We start from the raw sequence: 19,568 nt of genomic DNA on the forward strand, positions 1-19,568 counted from the left end.
GGGATTTTTCGGGAATTCTGGAGGATTTTTTGGGGTAAATCTGGGGATTTTGGGGTTAATTTGGGGATTTTTGGGTAAATTTGTGGATTTTTTGGGGTAAATTTGGGGATTTTGGGGTAAATTTGTGGAATTTTTGGGGTAAATTTGGGGATTTTTGGGTAAATTTTGGGGACTTTTCCTTGACCCCGCCCCGCTCCCTGCGCTTGCCCCTCCCCTCGCCAGGCCACGCCCTCCTGGCGCTGCGCGCGCTCGAGCCCGACCTGGCCCCGCCCCTTCCCCAGCCGGGCCGGCCCCGCCCCTCCCCCACGGCGCGTGCGCGGCACAGCGGAGACACCCTGGTGGTGTGAGAGCGACTGGGGAAACTGGGAACACTGGGAAAGGGACTGGGAGTGATACTGGGGAAACTGGGAACACTGGGAGCGACTGGGAGTGATACTGGGAACACTGGGAACACTGGGAGTGATACTGGGAACACTGGGAGCGACTGGGAGTGATACTGGGAACACTGGGAGGGACTGGGAGAGCAACTGGGGAAACTGGGATGGACTGGGAAAGGGACTGGGAACACTGGGAGGGATTGGGAGAGCAACTGGGGAAACTGGGAACACTGGGAAAGGGACTGGGAGCAACTGGGATGGACTGGGAGGGACTGGGAGAGCGACTGGGAACACTGGGAAAGGGACTGGGGAAAGTGGGATGGACTGGGAAAGGGACTGGGAGCGATACTGGGATGGACTGGGAGCGAGACTGGGAACACTGGGAGTGATACTGGGAACACTGGGAAAGGGACTGGGAGCGACTGGGGAAACTGGGATGGACTGGGAGCGACTGGGAGTGATACTGGGATGGACTGGGAGGGACTGGTAGAGGGACTGGGAACACTGGGAGGGACTGGGAGCACTGGGAGAGGGACTGGGATAAACTGGGAGGGACTGGGAGTGATACTGGGAACACTGGGAGTGATACTGGGAACACTGGGACAAACTGGGATGGACTGGGAGCGGAACTGGGCAAACTGGGAGAGAGACTGGGATAAACTGGGAGCACTGGGAGCAGGACTGGGCAAACTGGAAGCGACTGGGAGCTACTGGAAGTGATACTGGGAGCACTGGGAGGGGAACTGGGAGTGATACTGGGATAAATTGGGATAAAGTGGGAGAGACTGGGAGGGGAACTGGGCAAACTGGGAACACTGGGAGGGACTGGGAGTGGGACTGGGCAAACTGGGATAAACTGGGAGGGACTGGGAGTGATACTGGGAGCACTGGGAGTGACTGGGAACGATACTGGGAACACTGGGAGAGGGACTGGGATAAACTGGGAGCCACTGGGAGGAACTGGGAGGGGAACTGGGATAAACTGGGAGCACTGGGAGTGACTGGTAACGATACTGGGAACACTGGGAGCCACTGGGAGAGGGACTGGGATAAACTGGGAGTGGGACTGGGCAAACTGGGAACACTGGGAGGGGAACTGGGAGCACTGGGGGGGGTCAGCGGATGGTGGGGGAGGGGCCAGTGTGAGAGGGGGCGGGGCCAGTGGGGAATGGGGGTGGGGTCAGCAGGGGGAATGGGTCAGTGGGGGCGTGGCTCGGCCTGACCACGCCCCCTCTGACCCCCCCATAGCCAATGGGGGGTGCTGGGGGGCGGGGCCAGCGATTGGATGGGGGCAGCCCAAATGGGGGAGGGCTCAGCGCTGGAAGGGGGGCGTGTCTCAGCCTGACCCCGCCCCCTCTCGCCCCTCAGCCAATGGGAGGCGCCGCTGGCCCGCGCGCTGCGGGGCGGGGCCTCGTCCTTCCTGGAGCTGCTGGGGCTGGTGCTGGAAACCATCGAGAGCTTCGGGGCGGGGCAGGGGCGTGGCTGCCCCGACCCCGCCCACACCGCCCCGCCCCCCGCCTCGGCCCCTCCCCCCGCCCAGTAAAGCCCCGCCCCCCGCTCAGGGCTCCGAGCTCGGCCTGGTTCGCTTTTATTGGGGGGGTGGGGGAGGGGCGGGGATGTGGGGGGGAGGGGCTTGCGCTGCCCCGCCCCCACCCAGGGCGGGGTCCGGGCGCCTTCGGCTTCAGCGGATCTGGGGGGGGAGGGGAGGGGAGAGTGAGGCCACGCCCACAGACGTGGCCCCACCCCCATTGTTTGCTCCTCCCCCACTTTTCGCCCCTCCCCCCACAGCTCCTCCCTCTTTTCCCCGGCCCCTCCCCCTTTTTTGCCCCTCCCCCATTCTCTGCTGCTCCTCCCCCTATGGCCCCTCCCCCCTTTTTGCCCCTCCCTCTCTGGCCCCGCCCCCATTCACAGCCCCTCCCCCACTCTTTGCCCCTCCCCCATGAGGCCCCTCCCCCATTCATGGCCCTGCCCCCACTGTGCCCTTCCCCCTATAGCCCCGCCCACCTTTTGCTCCTCCCCTTTCCCGGCCCCTCCCCCCGTGGCCCCGCCCCCTCTCATTGCCTCTCCCCCTCTCATTGCCCCTCCCCCCCAGGACAACTCCGGCCTCTGGGGGGATTTGGGGACATTTTTGGGGGATTTGGGGACATTTTTGGGGGATTTGGGGACATTTTGGATGAATTTTGGGATTTTTTGGGGGATTTTTTTGGAATATTTCAAGGATTTTTGTGGGGGGATATTTTTGGGGATTTTTTTGGGATTTTTTTGGGATATTTCAAGGATTTTTTGGGATATTTTTGGCATTAATTTGGGGTGATTTCAGGGCTATTTTTAGGATGATTTTGGAGCTATTTTGGGGATATTTTTGGGGCTATTTTTGGGATGATTTTGGGGTGATTTTGGGGATATTTTGGGATGATTTTGGGACGATTTGGGATGATTTTGGGATGTGGCTATTTTGGGGCTATTTTGGGATGATTTTGGGGATATTTTGGGATGATTTTGGGGCTATTTTTGGGATGATTTTGGGGTATCTCGGGCCCCTCACCGTGTGCTTGTCCCAGCGTTTCTCGGGGTCGAAGGGACATTCCAGGGACATTTTTGGGATGATTTCAGGGATATTTTAGGATGATTTTGGGGCTATTTTGGGGCTATTTTGGGATGATTTTGGGGCTATTTTTGGGATGATATTTGGGATATTTCAGCCCCTCACCGTGTACTTGTCCCAGCGTTTCTCGGGGTCGAAGGGACATTTTAAGGACATTTTTGGGATGATTTCAGGGATATTTTTGGGGCTATTTTGGGATGATTTCAGGGATATTTTGGGATGATTTTGGGGCTATTTTGGGGCTATTTTTGGGATGATTTTGGGGTATCTCGGGCCCCTCACCGTGTACTTGTCCCAGCGTTTCTCGGGGTCGAAGGGCTCCCAGCGGCTGGCAGGGAAGATGTGTTTGTTCTTCTCGTACCACGAGCGCAGCACGACCTTCCCGGCGTGAGACTGGGGGTGGCAGCCGGGATGTCATCGGTGATGTCATCAGTCAGGGTGATGGCATCGGTCAGGGGGATGGCATCGGTGATGTCATCGGGGATGTCATCGGGGATGTCATCGGGGTGATGTCATCGATGGCATCGGTCAGGGGGATGGCAGCGGGGATGTCATCAGTGATGTCATCAGTGATGTCATCGGGGATGGCAGCGGGGATGGCAGCGGTGATGTCATCGGGGTGATGTCATCGGGGATGGCATCGGGGGGGTGATGGCATCGGTCAGGGGGATGGCAGCGGGGATGTCATCAGTGATGTCATCAGTGATGTCATCGGGGATGGCAGCGGGGATGGCAGCGGGGGGGTGATGGCATCGGTCAGGGGGATGGCAGCGGGGATGGCAGCCGTGATGTCATCAGTGATGTCATCGGGGATGGCAGCTGTGATGTCATCAGTGATGTCATCGGGGATGGCAGCGGGGATGGCAGCGGTGATGTCATCGGGGTGATGTCATCAGGGGTGATGGCATTGATTGGGGGTGATGGCATCGGTCGGGGATGACGTCATTGGTCAGGGGTGATGTCATCGGTGATGTCATCGGTGATGTCATTGGGGTGATGGCATCAGGGGTCGATGGCATCGGTCAGGGACGATGTCATTGGTGATGTCATCGGGGTGATGTCATTGGTCAGGGTGTAGGCATTGGTGATGTAATCAGGGTGATGTCATCAAGCATGGGTGATGTCATCACTCAGGGGTGGTGGCATTGATTGGGGATGATGTCATCGGTTGGGGGTGATGTCATCAGTCAGGTGATGTCATTGGTGATGTTATTGGGGTGATGGCATCAGCGTGATGTCATCAGTCGGGGGTGATATCATCAGGGGTGATGTCATCAATCACAGGTGACGTCATTGGTCAGGGTGATGTCATCAGTCAGGGGTGAATGTCATCAATTGGGGGTGATGTCATGGGTGGTGTGTGATGTCATCAATCAGTGCTGATGTCATTGGTCAAGTGTGATGTCATCAGTTGGGGTAAGGTCATTGGTTAGGGGTGATGTCAGCGATTTGGGATGATGTCATGGGTCGGGTGTGATGTCATCAATCAGGGGTGATGTCATCAGTTGGGGGTGAGGTCATTGGTCAGGGTGATGTCACAGGTTGGGGTGATGTCACTGGGTGTGCTGTCATCAGTCACGTGATGTCATCAGAGGTGATGTCATCAATCTGGGGTGATGTCATCGGTCAGGGGTGACGTCATCAGTCAGGGGTGATGTCATGGACGGGGGTGACATCACTGGTCAGGGGTGACGTCATCAATTTGGGGTGATGGCAATGACTGGGGGTTTTCACTGGTCTATACTGGTTCACACTGGTCCGTACTGGTCCATACTGGTCTGTATCAGTCTATAATGGTCCATACTGGTTTATACTGGTCCATACTGGTCTGTATCAGTCTATAATGGTCCATACTGGTTTATACTGGTCCATACTGGTCTGTATCAGTCTATAATGGTCCGTACCGGTCCATACTGGTCTGTACCAGTCTATAATGGTTTATACTGGTCTGTACCGGTCCGTACTGGTTTATACTGGTCTGTATCAGTCTATAATGGTCCATACTGGTCTGTACTGGTTTATACTGGTCCATACTAGTTTATATTGGTTTATACTGGTCCATACTGGTCCGTACTGGTTTATGCTGGTCCATACTGGTCTGTATCAGTCTGTACTGGTCTGTACCGGTCCATACTGGTTTATACTGGTCCGTACTGGTCCATACCGGTCCGTACTGGTCTGTACCAGTCTGTACCAGTCTATAATGGTCTATACTGGTTTATACTGGTCCGTACTGGTCCGTACCTCGTCCTTCTCCACGGTGGCGTCGCTCAGCAGCCGCACGTCCTCGTGCACGTCAAAGTTGAACAGCGGCCCTGGGGGAGGGGCCCAGTGACGTCACGGTGACGTCACAGCGCCCCCCGTGACATCACAGCCCCGGTGGTGACATCACACTCCAGTTCATGACATCACACCCCCAGTTATGACATCACAGCCCCGGTGGTGACGTCACAGCGCCTCCCGATGATGTCACAACCCCCAATGATGTCATGGCCCCATTGATGACGTCACACCCCAATTCATGACATCACACTCTCACTGCTGATGTCACAGCCCCCGCTGATGATGTCACACCCCCGCTAATGATGTCCCACCCCCCACGATGACATCACAACCCCGCTGATGACGTCATAACCCCACACATAAAGCCCCGTTGATGACATAACATCCCTGCCGATGACGTCACCGCCCCGCTGATGACATCACAGCCCCGGCGTTGACGTCACCGTCCCCAGTGATGATGTCACACAGCCCCTTGATGACGTCATACCCCCGTAGATTACCTCCCACCCCTCCGTGATGACGTCCCGCCCCTCTGTGATGACGTCACACCCCTCTGTGATGACGTCACACCCCCTGTGATGACGTCACTCACCGCTCTTGCCGCGCGCCTTGGTGACGATGAAGTCGTAGAAGCTGTGGTGCTGCGGGGGAGGGGCCGCGCTCAGAGGGGGCGGGGCCAAGAGCGTGGGGGAGGGGCCAAAGCAGAGGGGGAGGGGCCAAGGTGTGAGGGAGGTGGGGGAGGGGCTATGGGGGAGGGGCTTCGGGAGTGGGAGGGGCTCTGGCAGTGGGGGAGGGGCTCAGGTGGGGGCGTGGCCAGGTGGGGGAGGGGCCACAGGATGGGGGAGGGGCTGACATGGGGGCTGGGCAAGATGGGGGAGGGGCTTTAGGGGTGGGGGAGGGGCTCACGTGGGGGATGATCAGATCCTCCTTGATGTACATGAGCTGCTCCACCCCCGCCGAGCTGCGGGGAAACGGCCAAAAACTCCCAAAATACCCAAAATAACCCAAAAAATAACCCAAAATACCCCAAAAACATCCAAAAATAACCCAAAAATACCCAAAATAACCCAAAAAATAACCCAAAATAACCCAAAAACATCCAAAAATAACCCAAAAATACCCAAAATAACCCAAAAAATAACCCAAAATACCCCAAAAACATCCAAAAATAACCCAAAAATACCCAAAATAACCCAAAAAATAACCCAAATTCACCCAAAACCAGCCAAAAATACCCAAAAACAACCCAAGATAACCCAAAAATACCCAAAAATAACCCAAAACCACCCAAAATATCCCCAAGAAAGCCCCAAAATCCCCAAGGATCACCCCAAAAATGCCCCTAAATCCCCCCAGGATCCCCCGAACCCCCCAGATCCATTTAAGGACCCCCCAAAATCCCCTCAGGACCCCCAAAAATCCCCTCAAAGCCCCCCCAGGACCCCCCAAATCCCCCCCAAATCCCCCAAATCCCACTGAAACCCCCCAAAATCCCACTAAGACCCCCCCCAAAATCCCCTAATCCTGCCAGGACCCCCCCAAAGCCACCCAAAATCCCCCCAGGACCCCCCAAAAATCCCCAGGACCCCCAAAACCCTCAAGGACCCCCCAAAATCCCCCAAATCCCCTGGATCCCCCCAAAATCCCCCCCCTGACCGGAGCTCGCTGAAATCCTTGCGCAGAATTTCCAGAGCTTTCTGCAGGAATTGCTGCATGGTGTTCCCCTTCTTCATCTGGGGGACCCCAAAAATCACCTGAGCCCCGAACTCACCCCAAAATTCACCTGAACCCCAAATTCACCCCAAAAATTCACCCCAAAAATCACTGGGAACCCCAAAACTCACTGGGGAACCCCAAAACTCACCTGGGAGCCCCAAAATTCGCCCCAAAAATCACTGGGGAGCCCCCAAATTCATCTGGGAACCCCAAAATTCACCCCAAAACACACCTGGGAACCCCAGAATTCACCCCAAAACTGACGGGGGAGCCCCAAAATTCACCAGGGAACCCCAAAACCCACCCAGGAACCCCAAAACCGACCCCAAAATTCACCTGGGAGTCCCAAATCCCACCCTAAAATTCACCTGGGAGCCCCAAAATTCACCAGGGAACCCCAAAACCCACCCAGGAACCCCAAAACCGACCCCAAAATTCAACTGGGAGTCCCAAATCCCACCCTAAAATTCACCTGGGAGCCCCAAAATTCACCTGGGAACTCCAAAACCCACCTCAAAATTCACCTGGGAGCCCCCAAGCCCAGCTGGGAACCCCAAACTCTGACAAAATCCCCCCAAATCCCCCCAAATCCCCCTAAAACTGCCCCCACCCCCCCGAAGGACCCCACTCCCCTCCCCCACCTTGACGGTGCGCCGGTGCCCGGAGCCGTCCCAGTAACTGAAGGTGATCTCGATCTCCTCGTCTGGGGGGACAGCGGGCTCAGCGCCCCAAAATCGGCCCCAAACAGCCCAAAATCACCCCAAAAATGGCCCAAAACCAGCCCAAAAACGGCCCAAAATCACCCCAAAAACGGCCCAAAAACAGCCCCAAAACCAGCCCGAAATCACCCCAAAAACGGCCCAAAAACGGCCCCAAAATCACCCCAAAATCGGCCCCAAACAGCCCAAAATCACCCCAAAACCGGCCCAAAAACAGCCCCAAAAACGGCCCAAAAACAGCCCAAAACCGGCCCCAAAATCACCCCAAAAACGGCCCAAAAACGGCCCAAAAACAGCCCCAAAAAGAGCCCGAAATCACCCCAAAATCACCCCAAAAACAGCCCAAAATCACCCCAAAAATGGCACCAAAACCACCCCAAATTCACCCCAAAAAAGGCCCAAAACCAGCCCAAAAACGGCCCCAAAATCACCCCAAAACAGCCCCAAAAACAGCCCAAAATCACCCCAAAATCGGCCCCAAACAGCCCAAAATCACCCCAAAAACGGCCCAAAAACAGCCCCAAAAACACCCCAAAAACAGCCCAAAACCAGACCAAAAACGGCCCCAAAATCACCCCAAAAGCGGCCCAAAAACGGCCCAAAAACAGCCCCAAAAAGAGCCCGAAATCACCCCAAAATCACCCCAAAACCAGCCCAAAAACGGCCCCAAAATCACCCCAAAAACAGCCCCAAAAACAGCCCAAAACCAGCTCAAAATCACCCCCAAAACGGCCCCAAAAACGGCACAAAATCACCCCAAAACCAGCCCAAAAATGGCCCCAAAATCACCCCAAAAACGGCCCCAAAATCACCCCAAAATCACCCCAAAATCACCCCAAAAACGGCCCAAAATCACCCCAAAACAACCTCAAAACGGCCCCAAAATCACCCCAAAAACACCCCAAAATCACCCCAAAAATGGCACCAAAATCACCCCAAAAACAGCCCCAAAACAGCCCCAAAAACAGCCCGAAATTACCCCAAAAAACGACCCCAAAATCACCCCAAAAATGGCACCAAAATCACCCCAAAAAATGGCCCAAAAACAGCCCAAAATCACCCCAAAACGGCCCAAAATCACCCCAAAAAATGGCCGAAAACAGCCCAAAAATGGCCCCAAAATCACCCCAAAAACAGCCCAAAACAGCCCCAAAAACGGCCCCAAAATCACCCCAAAAACAGCCCAAAATCACCCCAAAAATGGCCCAAAACCAGCCCAAAATCACCCCAAAAACGGCCCCAAAATCACCCCAAAAATGGCACCAAAATCACCCCAAAACAGCCCCAAAAACAGCCCAAAATCACCCCAAAAATGGCCCCAAAATCACACGAAAATCACCCCAAAAACAGCCCAAAAAATGGCCCAAAAACACCCCAAAATCACCCCAAAAATGCCCCAAAAACAGCCCGAAATCACCCCAGAAACAGCCCGAAATCACCCCAAAAACAGCCCAAAATCACCCCAAAAATGGCCCAAAAACAGCCCAAAAACAGCCCAAAAATGGCCCAAAAACAGCCCAAAAACACCCCCAAAACAGCCCAAAATCACCCCAAAAACACCCCAAAATGACCCAAAAATCACTCCAAAAACGGCCCCAAAATCACCCCAAAAATGGCAGCAAAACACCCCAAAATCACCCCAAAAACGGCCCAAAATCACCCCAAAACCAGCCCAAAACCACCCCAAAAAATGGCCCAAAAACACCCCAAAATCACCCCAAAAATGCCCCAAAAACGGCCCCAAAACCACCCAAAAATGACGCCAAAATCACCCCAAAAATGGCCCCAAAACCACCCCAAAACCACCCAAAATCACCCCAAAAACAGCCCAAAATCACCCAAAAATGACCCCAAATCAACCCCAAAATGGCCCCAAAAATGGCCCCAAACCCACCCCAAAATGACCCCAAAATCACCCATAAACTACCCAAAAATGCCCCCAAAAATGCCCCCAAAACCGCCCCAAAACCACCCAAAAACCACCCAAAACCCACCCCAAAACCGACCCAGAACCCCCAAAAATGACCCCAAAATTCCCCCTGAAAACCCCCCAAATCCCCCCAAAAATCCCCCCAAATCCTCCCAAAATCCCCCAAATTGCCCCAAATTCCCCCAATTCCTGCTCACTTTTGATCTTCTCCTGCTTCGCCTCCCACTCCTGCCTGAGCTCCTCCCGCAGCCGATTCTCCTCCTCCTGGGGGCAGACCCCAAAAAAATCAGCCCAAAATCACCCCAAAATCACCAAAAATACCCAAAAATATCCAAAATCACCACAAAACATCCAAAAATATCCAAAATCACCCCAAAATAACCCCAAAATCACCAAAAATACCCCAAAATATCCAAAATCACCCCAAAATAACCCAAAACATCCAAAAACATTAAAAAAAAAAAACCAAAATAGCCAAAAATCACCCCAAAATCACCCAAAAATAAACCTAAAAACACCCAAAGCATCCCAAAACATCCAAAAACATCAAAAAAACCACCCCAAAATAGCCAAAAATAAACCCAAAATAAACCCAAAATCACCCCAAAATACCCAGAAATATCAAAAATCACCTCAAATACCCAAAAACACCCAAAACATCCGAAAACATCCAAAAACATCAAAAAAACCACCCCAAAATACCCAAAATCACCCCAAAATCACCCCAAAATAAACCCAAAAATATCCAAAATCACCCCAAAATACCCCAAAACATCCAAAATCATCAAAAAAACCACCCCAAAATACCCAAAATCACCCAAAACATCCAAAACCTCCCCAAAATACCCAAACACAACCCCGAAATTTCCCTAAAACCCTCTCAAAATTCCCGAAAATTTCCCGAAAATCCCCACAAAATCCCCCAAATCCCCCCTAAAATCTCCCAAAATCCCCCCAAAATCCCCAAATTTCTCCCAAAAATCCCCCCAAAATCCCCCCCATATCCCCTGAAACGTCCCGAAATCCCCCCAAAATTTCCCTAAAATCCCCCTAAAACCACCCAAATCCCCCCAAATCCCCCCCAAACTCCCCCCAAATCCCCCCAAAATTTCCCTAAAATCCCCCTAAAACCCCCCCAAATCCCCCAAAATCCCCAAAAAATTCCCCAAAATTTCCCTAACACCCCCAAAAATCCCCCTAAATCCCCACAAAACCCCCAAACTTCCCCCAAAATCCACACAAATCATCCCCAAAATTTCCCTAAAATCCCCTTAAAACCCCCTCAAAATACCCCCAAAATTCCTCAAAACCTCCCAAAATCCCCCCAAATCCCCCCAAAACCCCCAAATTTCCCCCAAATCCCCCCAAAATCCCCCAGTTCCCACATAACTCCCAAAATCCCCCCAAAATCTCCACAAAAATCCCCTAAATCCCCTTAAATCCCCCTAAATTCCCCCAAAATTCCTCAAAACCTCCAAAATCCCCCCAAAATCCCCAAATCCCCCCAAAATCCCCCAAATTTCCCCAAATCTCCCCAAAATCCGCCCTAAATCCCCCTAAAATCCCCCAAATCCCCCCCAATCCCCCAAAATCCCCCCAGAACTCCCCAAATCCCCAAAATTCCCCCTTATACCCCCCAAAATCCCCCCAAATCCCCTCAAAATTTCCCTAAAATCCCCCAAAATCCCACCCAAATCCCCTAAAATCCCCCCAAAATTCCCCCCAAATTCCTCAAAACCTCCCAAAATCCCCAAAATTTCTCTAAAATCCCCCCAAAATCCCCCCAAATCCCCCATAAAACACCCCAAAAATCCCACTAAAATCCCCCAAATCCCCCCAAAATCTCCCCAAAATCCCCTAAAATCCTCCAAAATTTCCCCAAAATTCCCCCAAAATCCCCCTAAAACCCCCCAAATTTCCCCGAATCCCCCTAAAGCCCCCCAAAATCCCCCCAAAAATCCCCCAAATTCCCCCCAAAAATTCCCTAAAATCCCCCCTAAATCCCTTAAATCCCCCCTAAATTCCCCCAAAATTCCTCAAAATTTCTCTAAAATCCCCCCAAAATCCCATCCAAATCCACCCCAAATCCCCAACCCCCCCCCAAATCCCCAAATTCCCCCCCTAAATACCCCCAAAAATCCCCTTAAATCCCCCTAAATTCCCCCAACATTCCTCAAAACCTCCCAAAATCCCCCCAAATCCCCCCCCAAATCCCCAAATTTCCCCCAAATCCCCCCCAAATCCCCCAAATCCCCAAATCCCAAATCCCGATCCCGGTGCCACCTCGCGCTCCCGGTCCGGCAGGAAGCTCGTGTCCACGTCGGGGTTTTTGCCCAATTTTCGTTTTTTTGGGGGTTCCTCGGGGGCTGGGGGGAACAGGGGGGGGTCAAAAAGGGGGGACCCCCCTGGGAACCCCAAAATTTCATCCTGGAACCCCAAAATTCCAACCTGGAACCCCAAAATTTCATCCAAGGGGCCCCAAAATTTCATCCTGGAACCCCAAAATTCCAACCTGGAACCCCAAATTTTCATCCTGGGACCCCAAAATCCACACAGGGACCCCAAAATTCCATTCTGGGACCCCAAATTTTCATCCTGGGACCCCAAAATCCACACAGAGAACCCCAAAATTTGGCACGGGGCCCCAAAATCTTCACTGGGAACCCCAAAATCCACACAGGGACCCCAAAATTTCATCCTGGGACACCAAAATTCATCACAGGACCCCAAAATTCGGCACTGGGAACCCCAAAATTCCATCCTGGAACCCCAAAATCCAGCCAGGGACCCCAAATTCCATCAAGGGAACCCCAAAATTTCACCCCGGAACCCCAAAATCTTCACTGGGAACCCCAAGAACACCCAGGGACCCCAAAATCCATCCAGGGACCCCAAAATCCACACAGGGACCCCAAAATTCCATACTGGAACCCCAAAATTCGGCACTGGGACCCCAAAATCCAACCAGGGAACCCGAAATTCCATTCTGGGACCCCAAATTTTCATCCTGGAACCCCAAAATTTGGCACTGGGACCCCAAAACTCCAACCTGGAACCCCAAAATTCCATACTGGAACCCGAAATTCCACCCTGGGACCCCCAAAATTTCATCCAGGGACCCCAAAATTCGGCACTGGGACCCCAAAATTTCATTCTGGAACCCCAAAATCCACACAGGCAGCCCAAAATCGATCCAAGGGACCCCAAAATTCGGCACCGGGACCCCAAAATCCACACAGGGAACTCCAAAATTCCATTCTGGGACCCCGAATTTTCATTCTGGGACCCCAAAATCCACACAGGGACCCCAAAATTCCATATTGGAACCCAAAATTCCACCCTGGGACCCCAAAATTTCATCCAGGAACCCCAAAATTTGGCACTGGGACCCCAAAATTCCACCCTGGGAACCCAAAATTCCACCCAGGGACCCCAAAATTCCAACCTGGAACCCCAAAATTTCATACTGGAACCCCAAATTTCATCAAGGGAACCCCAAAATTCCACCTGGAACCCCAAATTTTCACCCAGGGACCCCAAAATTCGGAACTGGGACCCCAAAATTCCATCCTGGAACCCCAAAATCCACACAGGGACCCCTAAAAACACCATGGGAATCCCAAAATTCCAACCTGGAACCCCAAAATTCCACCCAAGGATCCCAAAATCCCATTCTGGGACCCCAAATTTTCAGTCTGGGACCCCAAAATTTCATCCAGTGACCCCATAATTCCACCCCAAAACCCCAAAACTCCACCCAAAAACCTCAAGAATCCCAAAATTCATCCCCCAAAATCCCCTTTGGGACCCCCAAAATCCCCTCAAACCACCTCAAAATCCCCCCAAAAACCCCTAAAAAACCCCAAAAATCCCCCCAAAAACCCCAAAATTCCGCCAAAATCTCCAAAAATTCCACCTGGGACCCCCAAAATCCTGTCCTAAAATCCCTTCTGGGACCCTCAAATTCCCCCCAAAATCCCCTCAGACCACCTCAGGATTCCCCGAAAAACCCCAAAAATCCACCCAAAATCCCCTGAAAATCCCAAAAAATCAAAAAAAAAATCCCCAAAAATCCCCCAAAAACCCCAAAATCCCCCAAATTCCCCTCAAACCACCTCAGGATCCCCCCAAAAACCCTTAAAAATCCCTCGAGAAACCGCAAAAATCCCCCAAAAATCCCCCCAAAATCCCCCCAAAAATCCCAAAATTCCCCAAAAAATCCCAAAAATCCCCCAAAAAATGCGCAAAAATCCCCCCAAAAATCCCAAAATTCCCCAAAAAATCCCAAAAATCCCCCAAAAAACGCAAAAAAATCCCCCCAAAAATCCCAAAATTCCCCCAGATCCATGCCCACCTTCGGCCTCCTGCTCCTCCTCCTCCTCCTCGCCGAGGCTGAAGCTCGGGGAGCTGATTTTCCTCTGCCCATCCCCCCCAAATAATCCCCAAAAATCCCCCAAATTCCCCCCTAAAAAACCCAAAATTCACCCCAAAATCCCAAAAATTCCCCCAAATCCCCAAATCCCCCCAAAAATCCCTTTTGGAACCCCCAAAATCCCCTCAAACCACCTCAAGATCCCCAAAAAAACCCCAAAAATCCCCTGAAAATCCGCAAAAATCCCCCCAAAAATGCCCAAAAAATCCCAAAATTCCCCCCAAAAATGCCCAAAAAATCCCAAATTCCCCCAAATCCCAAAATTCCCCCAAAATCTCCACAAATTCCACCTGGGACCCCCAAAATCCCAAAATTCTGTCCTAAAATCCTTTTTGGGACCCTCAAAATCCCCCCAAAATCCCTTCAAAGCACCTCAGGATCCCCCCTAAAACCCCCAAAAATCCCCCTGAAAATCCCCAAAATTCCCCCCAAAAATCCCAAAATCCCCCAAAAATCCCCAAAGACCCCATAATTCCCCCAAAATCCTCCCCTAAAATCCCCTTTGGGACCCTCAAATTCCCCCCAAAATTCCCTCAAACCACCTCAGGATCCCCCAAAAACTGCAAAAATCCCCCAAAAATCCCCCCAAAAAAGCCCAAAATTTCCCCAAAAATGCCCAAAAATCCCAAAATTCCCCCCAAAAACCCCAAATCCCCCAAAATCCACTCAAACCACTTCAGGATATCCCCAAAAAAACCCCAAAATCCCTTGGAAAACCCAAAAAATCCCCCAAAAAAATCGCCCCAAAAAATCCCAAAATTCCCCAAAAACGCCCAAAATCCCCCAAAAAAATCCCAAAATTCCCCCAAAAAAATCCCCCAAAAATTCCCAAATCCCCCAAATCCATCCCCACCTTCGGCCTCCTCCTCCTCCTCCTCCTCTCCGAGGCTGAAGCTCAGGGAGCTGATTTTCCTCTGCCCATCCCCCCCAAAATCCCCCAAAATTCCCAAAAAATCCCCAAAATTTCCCCAAAAAACCCCAAAAATTTCCCCAAAATCCCAAAATTCCCCCAAAAATCCCTTTTGGGACCCCCAAAATCCCCTCAAACCACCTCAAGATCCCCCAAAAAAACCCTGAAAATCCACAAAAATCCCCCCAAAAATGCCCAAAAAATCCCCAAAAAATCCAAAAAAAGTCCCAAAAAAATCCCCAAAAAATCCAAAAAAAGTCCCCAAAAAATCCCAAAAATCCCAAAATCCCCCAAATCCCGTGCCCACCTTCGGCCTCCTGCTCCTCCTCCTCCTCCTCTCCGAGGCTGAAGCTCAGGGAGCTGATTTTCCTCTGCCCATCCCCCCCAAAATCCCCCAAAAAATCCCCAAAATTCCCAAAAAATCCCCAAAAATCCCTTGAAAATCCCCCAAAAAATCCCAAAAAATTCCCAAATTCCCAAATCCCGTGCCCACCTTCGGCCTCCTGCTCCTCCTCCTCCTCCTCTCCGAGGCTGAAGCTCAGGGAGCTGATTTTCCTCTGCGCCTCCTGCTTGCGCTGCCGCTCGCGCTGCCGCTCCAGCTGCCTGCGGAGCCGGGAACTGGGAGGGACTGGGAGGGACTGGGAGGGACTGGGAGGGACTGGGATGGACTGGGAGGGACTGGGAGGGACTGGGATGGACTGGGAGGGACTGGGAATGGGACTGGGATGGACTGGGAATGGGACTGGGAATGGGACTGGGAATGGGACTGGGAATGGGACTGGGGGGGATTGGGATGGACTGGGAGCACTGGGAATGGGACTGGGGGGACTGGGATGGACTGGGATGGACTGGGAATGGGACTGGGAATGGGACTGGGGGGGATTGGGATCAAACTGGGAGCACTGGGGGGGACTGGGAGGGACTGGGATCAAACTGGGATGGACTGGGATGAACTGGGGGGACTGGGAGGGACTGGGAAGGACTGGGAGCACTGGGATCAAACTGGGATGGACTGGGAATGGGATTGGGAGGGACTGGGAGCACTGGGATTAAACTGGGACAGACTGGGAGCACTGGGATGGACTGGGAGGGACTGGGATTAAACTGGGACAGACTGGGAATGGGATTGGGAGGGAACTGGGAGCACTGGGATGGACTGGGACGGACTGGGAGCACTGGGGGGACTGGGAGGGACTGGGAATGGGATTGGGAATGGGATTGGGAATGGGATTGGGGGGGACTGGGAGCAGCCCCAAAAGGGCTCTGGGTTGTTTTGGGGTCATTTTGGGACATTTTGGGACATTTTGGGGGTTTTGGGCTGGTTTTGGGGTCATTTTGGGACATTTTGGGGCTTTGGGCTGTTCTTTGGGCTGGTTTTGGGGTCATTTTGGGGTCTTTTTGGGGAGGTTTTGAGTTATTTTAGGGCTGTTTTGGGCAATTTTTGGGTCCATTTTGGGTTCATTTTTGGGCTGGTTTTGGGCTGTTTTTTGGGATATTTTGGGTCCATTTTGGGGTTATTTTTTGGGTGGTTTTGGGGCTGTTTTTTGGGATATTTTGGGTCTATATTTGGGTATTTTTTGGGATATTTTGGGTTCATTTTGAGCTATTTTTGGGGTGTTTTTGGGGCTGTTTTGGGTCCATTTTGAGGTTATTTTTTGGCTGTTTTGGGGGTGTTCTTTGGGATATTTTGGGTTTATTTTTGGGTGTTTTGGGGCTGTTTTGGGTCTATTTTGGGGTTATTTTTTGGCTGGTTTTGGGGTGCTTTTTGGCATATTTTGGGTTCATTTTTTGGCTGGTTTTGGGGTGTCTTTTGGTCCATTTTGGGGATATTTTGGGGCTGTTTTTGGGGCTGTTTTTGGGCTGTTTTTTGGCACATTTTGGGTCCATTTTGGGGGTATTTTTGGGTGGTTTTGGGGTGGTTTTTGGGATATTTTGGGGGTATTTTTGGGGTTTTTTTTGGGCTGTTTTTGGGGCTGTTTTGGGTCCATTTTGGGTTCATTTTTGGGCGTTTTTGGGGCTGTTTTGGGTCCACTTTGGGTTTTTTTTGGGGCTGTTTTTGGGGCTGTTTTGAGTTCATTTTGGGGTTATTTTTTGGCTGTTTCTGGGGTGCTTTTTGGCACATTTTGGGTTCATTTTTGCCTGTTTTTGGGCTGTTTTGGGTCCATTTTGGGTTCATTTTTGGGCTGTTTTTGGGCTGTTTTTTGGGATATTTTGGGTCCATTTTGGGGTTATTTTTGGGTTGATTTTTGGCTGTTTTGGGGGTTATTTTTGGGGTGTTTTTGGGCTGGTTTTGGGCTGTTTTTCGGGATATTTTGGGGTGTTTTTGGGGTTATTTTTGGGGTTATTTGGGGTGTTTTTGGGCTGTTTTTGGGCTGTTATGGGGTTGATTTTTGGCTGGTTTTGGGGTTATTTTGGGCTGTTTTTGGGTTATTTTTGGGGTGATTTGGGGTGTTTTTGGGGTTATTTTTGGGGTGATTTGGGGTGTTTTTGGGGTTTCTCTCACAGCTGCAGCTCCCGGCTCTGCTCTCTCTTGGCGAGCTGCTTCTCGCGCTCCTTGACCAGCGCCTCCTGCTTGGCCTTCATGTCATTGAGGGTCACCAGCCCTGGGGACATCAGTGGGGACATCAGGGACATCAGGGACATTGGGGACACTGCCACCACCCTGGGGACATCCCTGGGACATCCCTGAGCGTCCCCAGCGCCTCCTGCTTGGCCTTCATGTCATTGAGGGTCACCAGCCCTGGGGACATCAGTGGGGACATCAGGGACATCAGGGACATCCCTGAGTGCCACCACCCTGGGGACATCCCTGGGGACATTGGGGACATCCCTGAGCGTCCCCAGCGCCTCCTGCTTGGCCTTCGTGTCATTGAGGGTCACCAACCCTGGGGACATCAGTGGGGACATCAGGGACATCAGGGACATCATTGGGGACATCGGGGACATCATGGGGGACATCGGGGACATCATGGGGGACATCAGGGACATCCCTGAGTGCCACCACCCTGGGACATCCCTGGGGACATCCCTGGGGACATCCCCGGGCGTCCCTCAAGGAGGATTTTTGGGGTGACTTTGGGGTGAATTTGAGGTGAAATTTGGGCTCAATTTTGGGGTGAATTTGGAAGAATTGCAGGTGAATTTTGGGGCCACTTTGGGGTGACTTGGAGTGAATTTAAGGTCAATTTTGGGGTCAATTTTGGGGTGATTTTGGGATGAATTTTGGGGTGAGTCCGGGGTCATTTTGAGGCGATTTTGGGATGATTTTAGGGTGATTTTTGGGGTGAATTTTGGGGTGAATTTGGGGTGAATTCGGGGACGAATTTTGGTCAATTTTGGGATGAATTTAGGGGTGACATTGGGTGAATTTCAGGTGATTTTGGGGTGACTTTGGAAGAATTTTGGGGTGAATTTTGGGGTGACTTTGGGTGAATTTCAGGTGATTTTGGGGTGACTTTGGGGTGAATTTTGGGGTGAATTTTGGGGTGACTTTGGGTGAATTTCAGGTGATTTTGGGGTGACTTTGGGGTGAATTTTGGGGTGACTTTGGGGTGATTTTAGGCAATTTTGGGTGATATTTGAGCTGATTTTGGTCAGATTTTTGGCCAATTTTGGGCTGATTTTGGGCCAATCTGGTGCCAATTTTGGGATGAATGTGGGCCGAATTTTGGGTGAATTTGGGCTGATTTTGGTCAGATTTTGGGATGATTTTTGGGTGATTTTTAGGCCAATTTTTGGGGTGGTTTTGGGCTGATTTTTGGGCTGATTTTGTGCCAATTTTTGGGCTGATTTTGGTCAGACTTTGGGCCAACTTTGGGTGATTTTGTGCCGAATTTTGGGCTGATTTTGGTCTAATTTTGGGCTGATTTTTGGGCCAATTTTGGGCAATTTTTGGGCTGATTTTGGTCTAATTTTGGGCTGATTTTTGGGCCGATTTTGGGCAATTTTTGGGTGATTTTTGGGTGATTTTGGGATTATTTGGGGCTGATTTTTGGGGTGATTTTGGGCCGATTTTGGTCAGATTTTGGAGTGATTTTTGGGGTGAATTTGGGTGAATTTTGGGCCGATTTTTGGGGTGATTTTGGGCCGATTTGGGGCCGATTTTTGGGGTGAATTTTGGGCTGATTTTTGGGGTGACTTTGGGCCGATTTTGGTCAGATTTTGGACCAATTTTTGGGGTGATTTTGGGCGATTTTTGGCCGAGTTTTGGGCTGATTTTGGGCTGATTTAGGGCTGATTTTTGAGGCGATTTTTGGGCCGATTTTTGGCCGATTTTTGGGTGATTTTTGGGTGATTTTTGGGGCGATTTTGGGCTGATTTTGGATGATTTTTGGGCCAATTTTTGGGTGATTTTGGGCGATTCCGGGGCCCCCCTCACCCACGGTGCTGGATTTCAGCTCGGCCTCCACGGCGTCGTAGTGAGCCGAGAATTTCTTGTCGATGTTGGACTTGACGATGTTCTCCTGGGGGAGGGGCGGCCTCAGACCCCTCCCCAAAAACCCCAAACCCGGAGACCCCTCCCCAAAATCCCCGAGAGCCCAAAATCCCCGAGAGCCCTCCCCAAAATTGCCCAAAAACGCCTCAAATCCCCCCAAA

The 19,568-nt window shown here is 51.7% G+C and overlaps 1 protein-coding gene and 1 long non-coding RNA gene across 2 annotated transcripts; one reads left to right on the top strand and one right to left on the bottom strand.

The window, feature by feature from the left end:
- Window positions 1-20: 20 nt before the first annotated feature.
- LOC128782602 (uncharacterized) lies at window positions 21-1,947 on the top strand. Its single transcript, XR_008428858.1, has 2 exons — window positions 21-343; window positions 1,746-1,947. It is a non-coding gene; the product is annotated as an uncharacterized LOC128782602 (long non-coding RNA).
- Window positions 1,948-1,949: 2 nt separating this feature from the next.
- On the bottom strand, window positions 1,950-19,451 carry FAM50A (family with sequence similarity 50 member A; the record flags this gene model as incomplete). The annotated part of the gene is made up of 13 exons (XM_053933006.1): window positions 1,950-2,067; window positions 3,265-3,375; window positions 5,227-5,297; window positions 5,858-5,906; window positions 6,172-6,226; window positions 6,922-6,998; window positions 7,623-7,684; window positions 9,828-9,894; window positions 11,914-11,996; window positions 15,280-15,309; window positions 15,466-15,575; window positions 17,476-17,575; window positions 19,351-19,451. Coding segments are annotated over 13 exons (925 nt in total), but the record flags the coding sequence as incomplete, so codon positions are not given.
- Window positions 19,452-19,568: the final 117 nt, after the last annotated feature.

Source organism: Vidua chalybeata (genome assembly GCF_026979565.1).
Source record: "Vidua chalybeata isolate OUT-0048 chromosome 32 unlocalized genomic scaffold, bVidCha1 merged haplotype SUPER_32_unloc_4, whole genome shotgun sequence".
Lineage (NCBI taxonomy): Eukaryota > Metazoa > Chordata > Aves > Passeriformes > Viduidae > Vidua > Vidua chalybeata.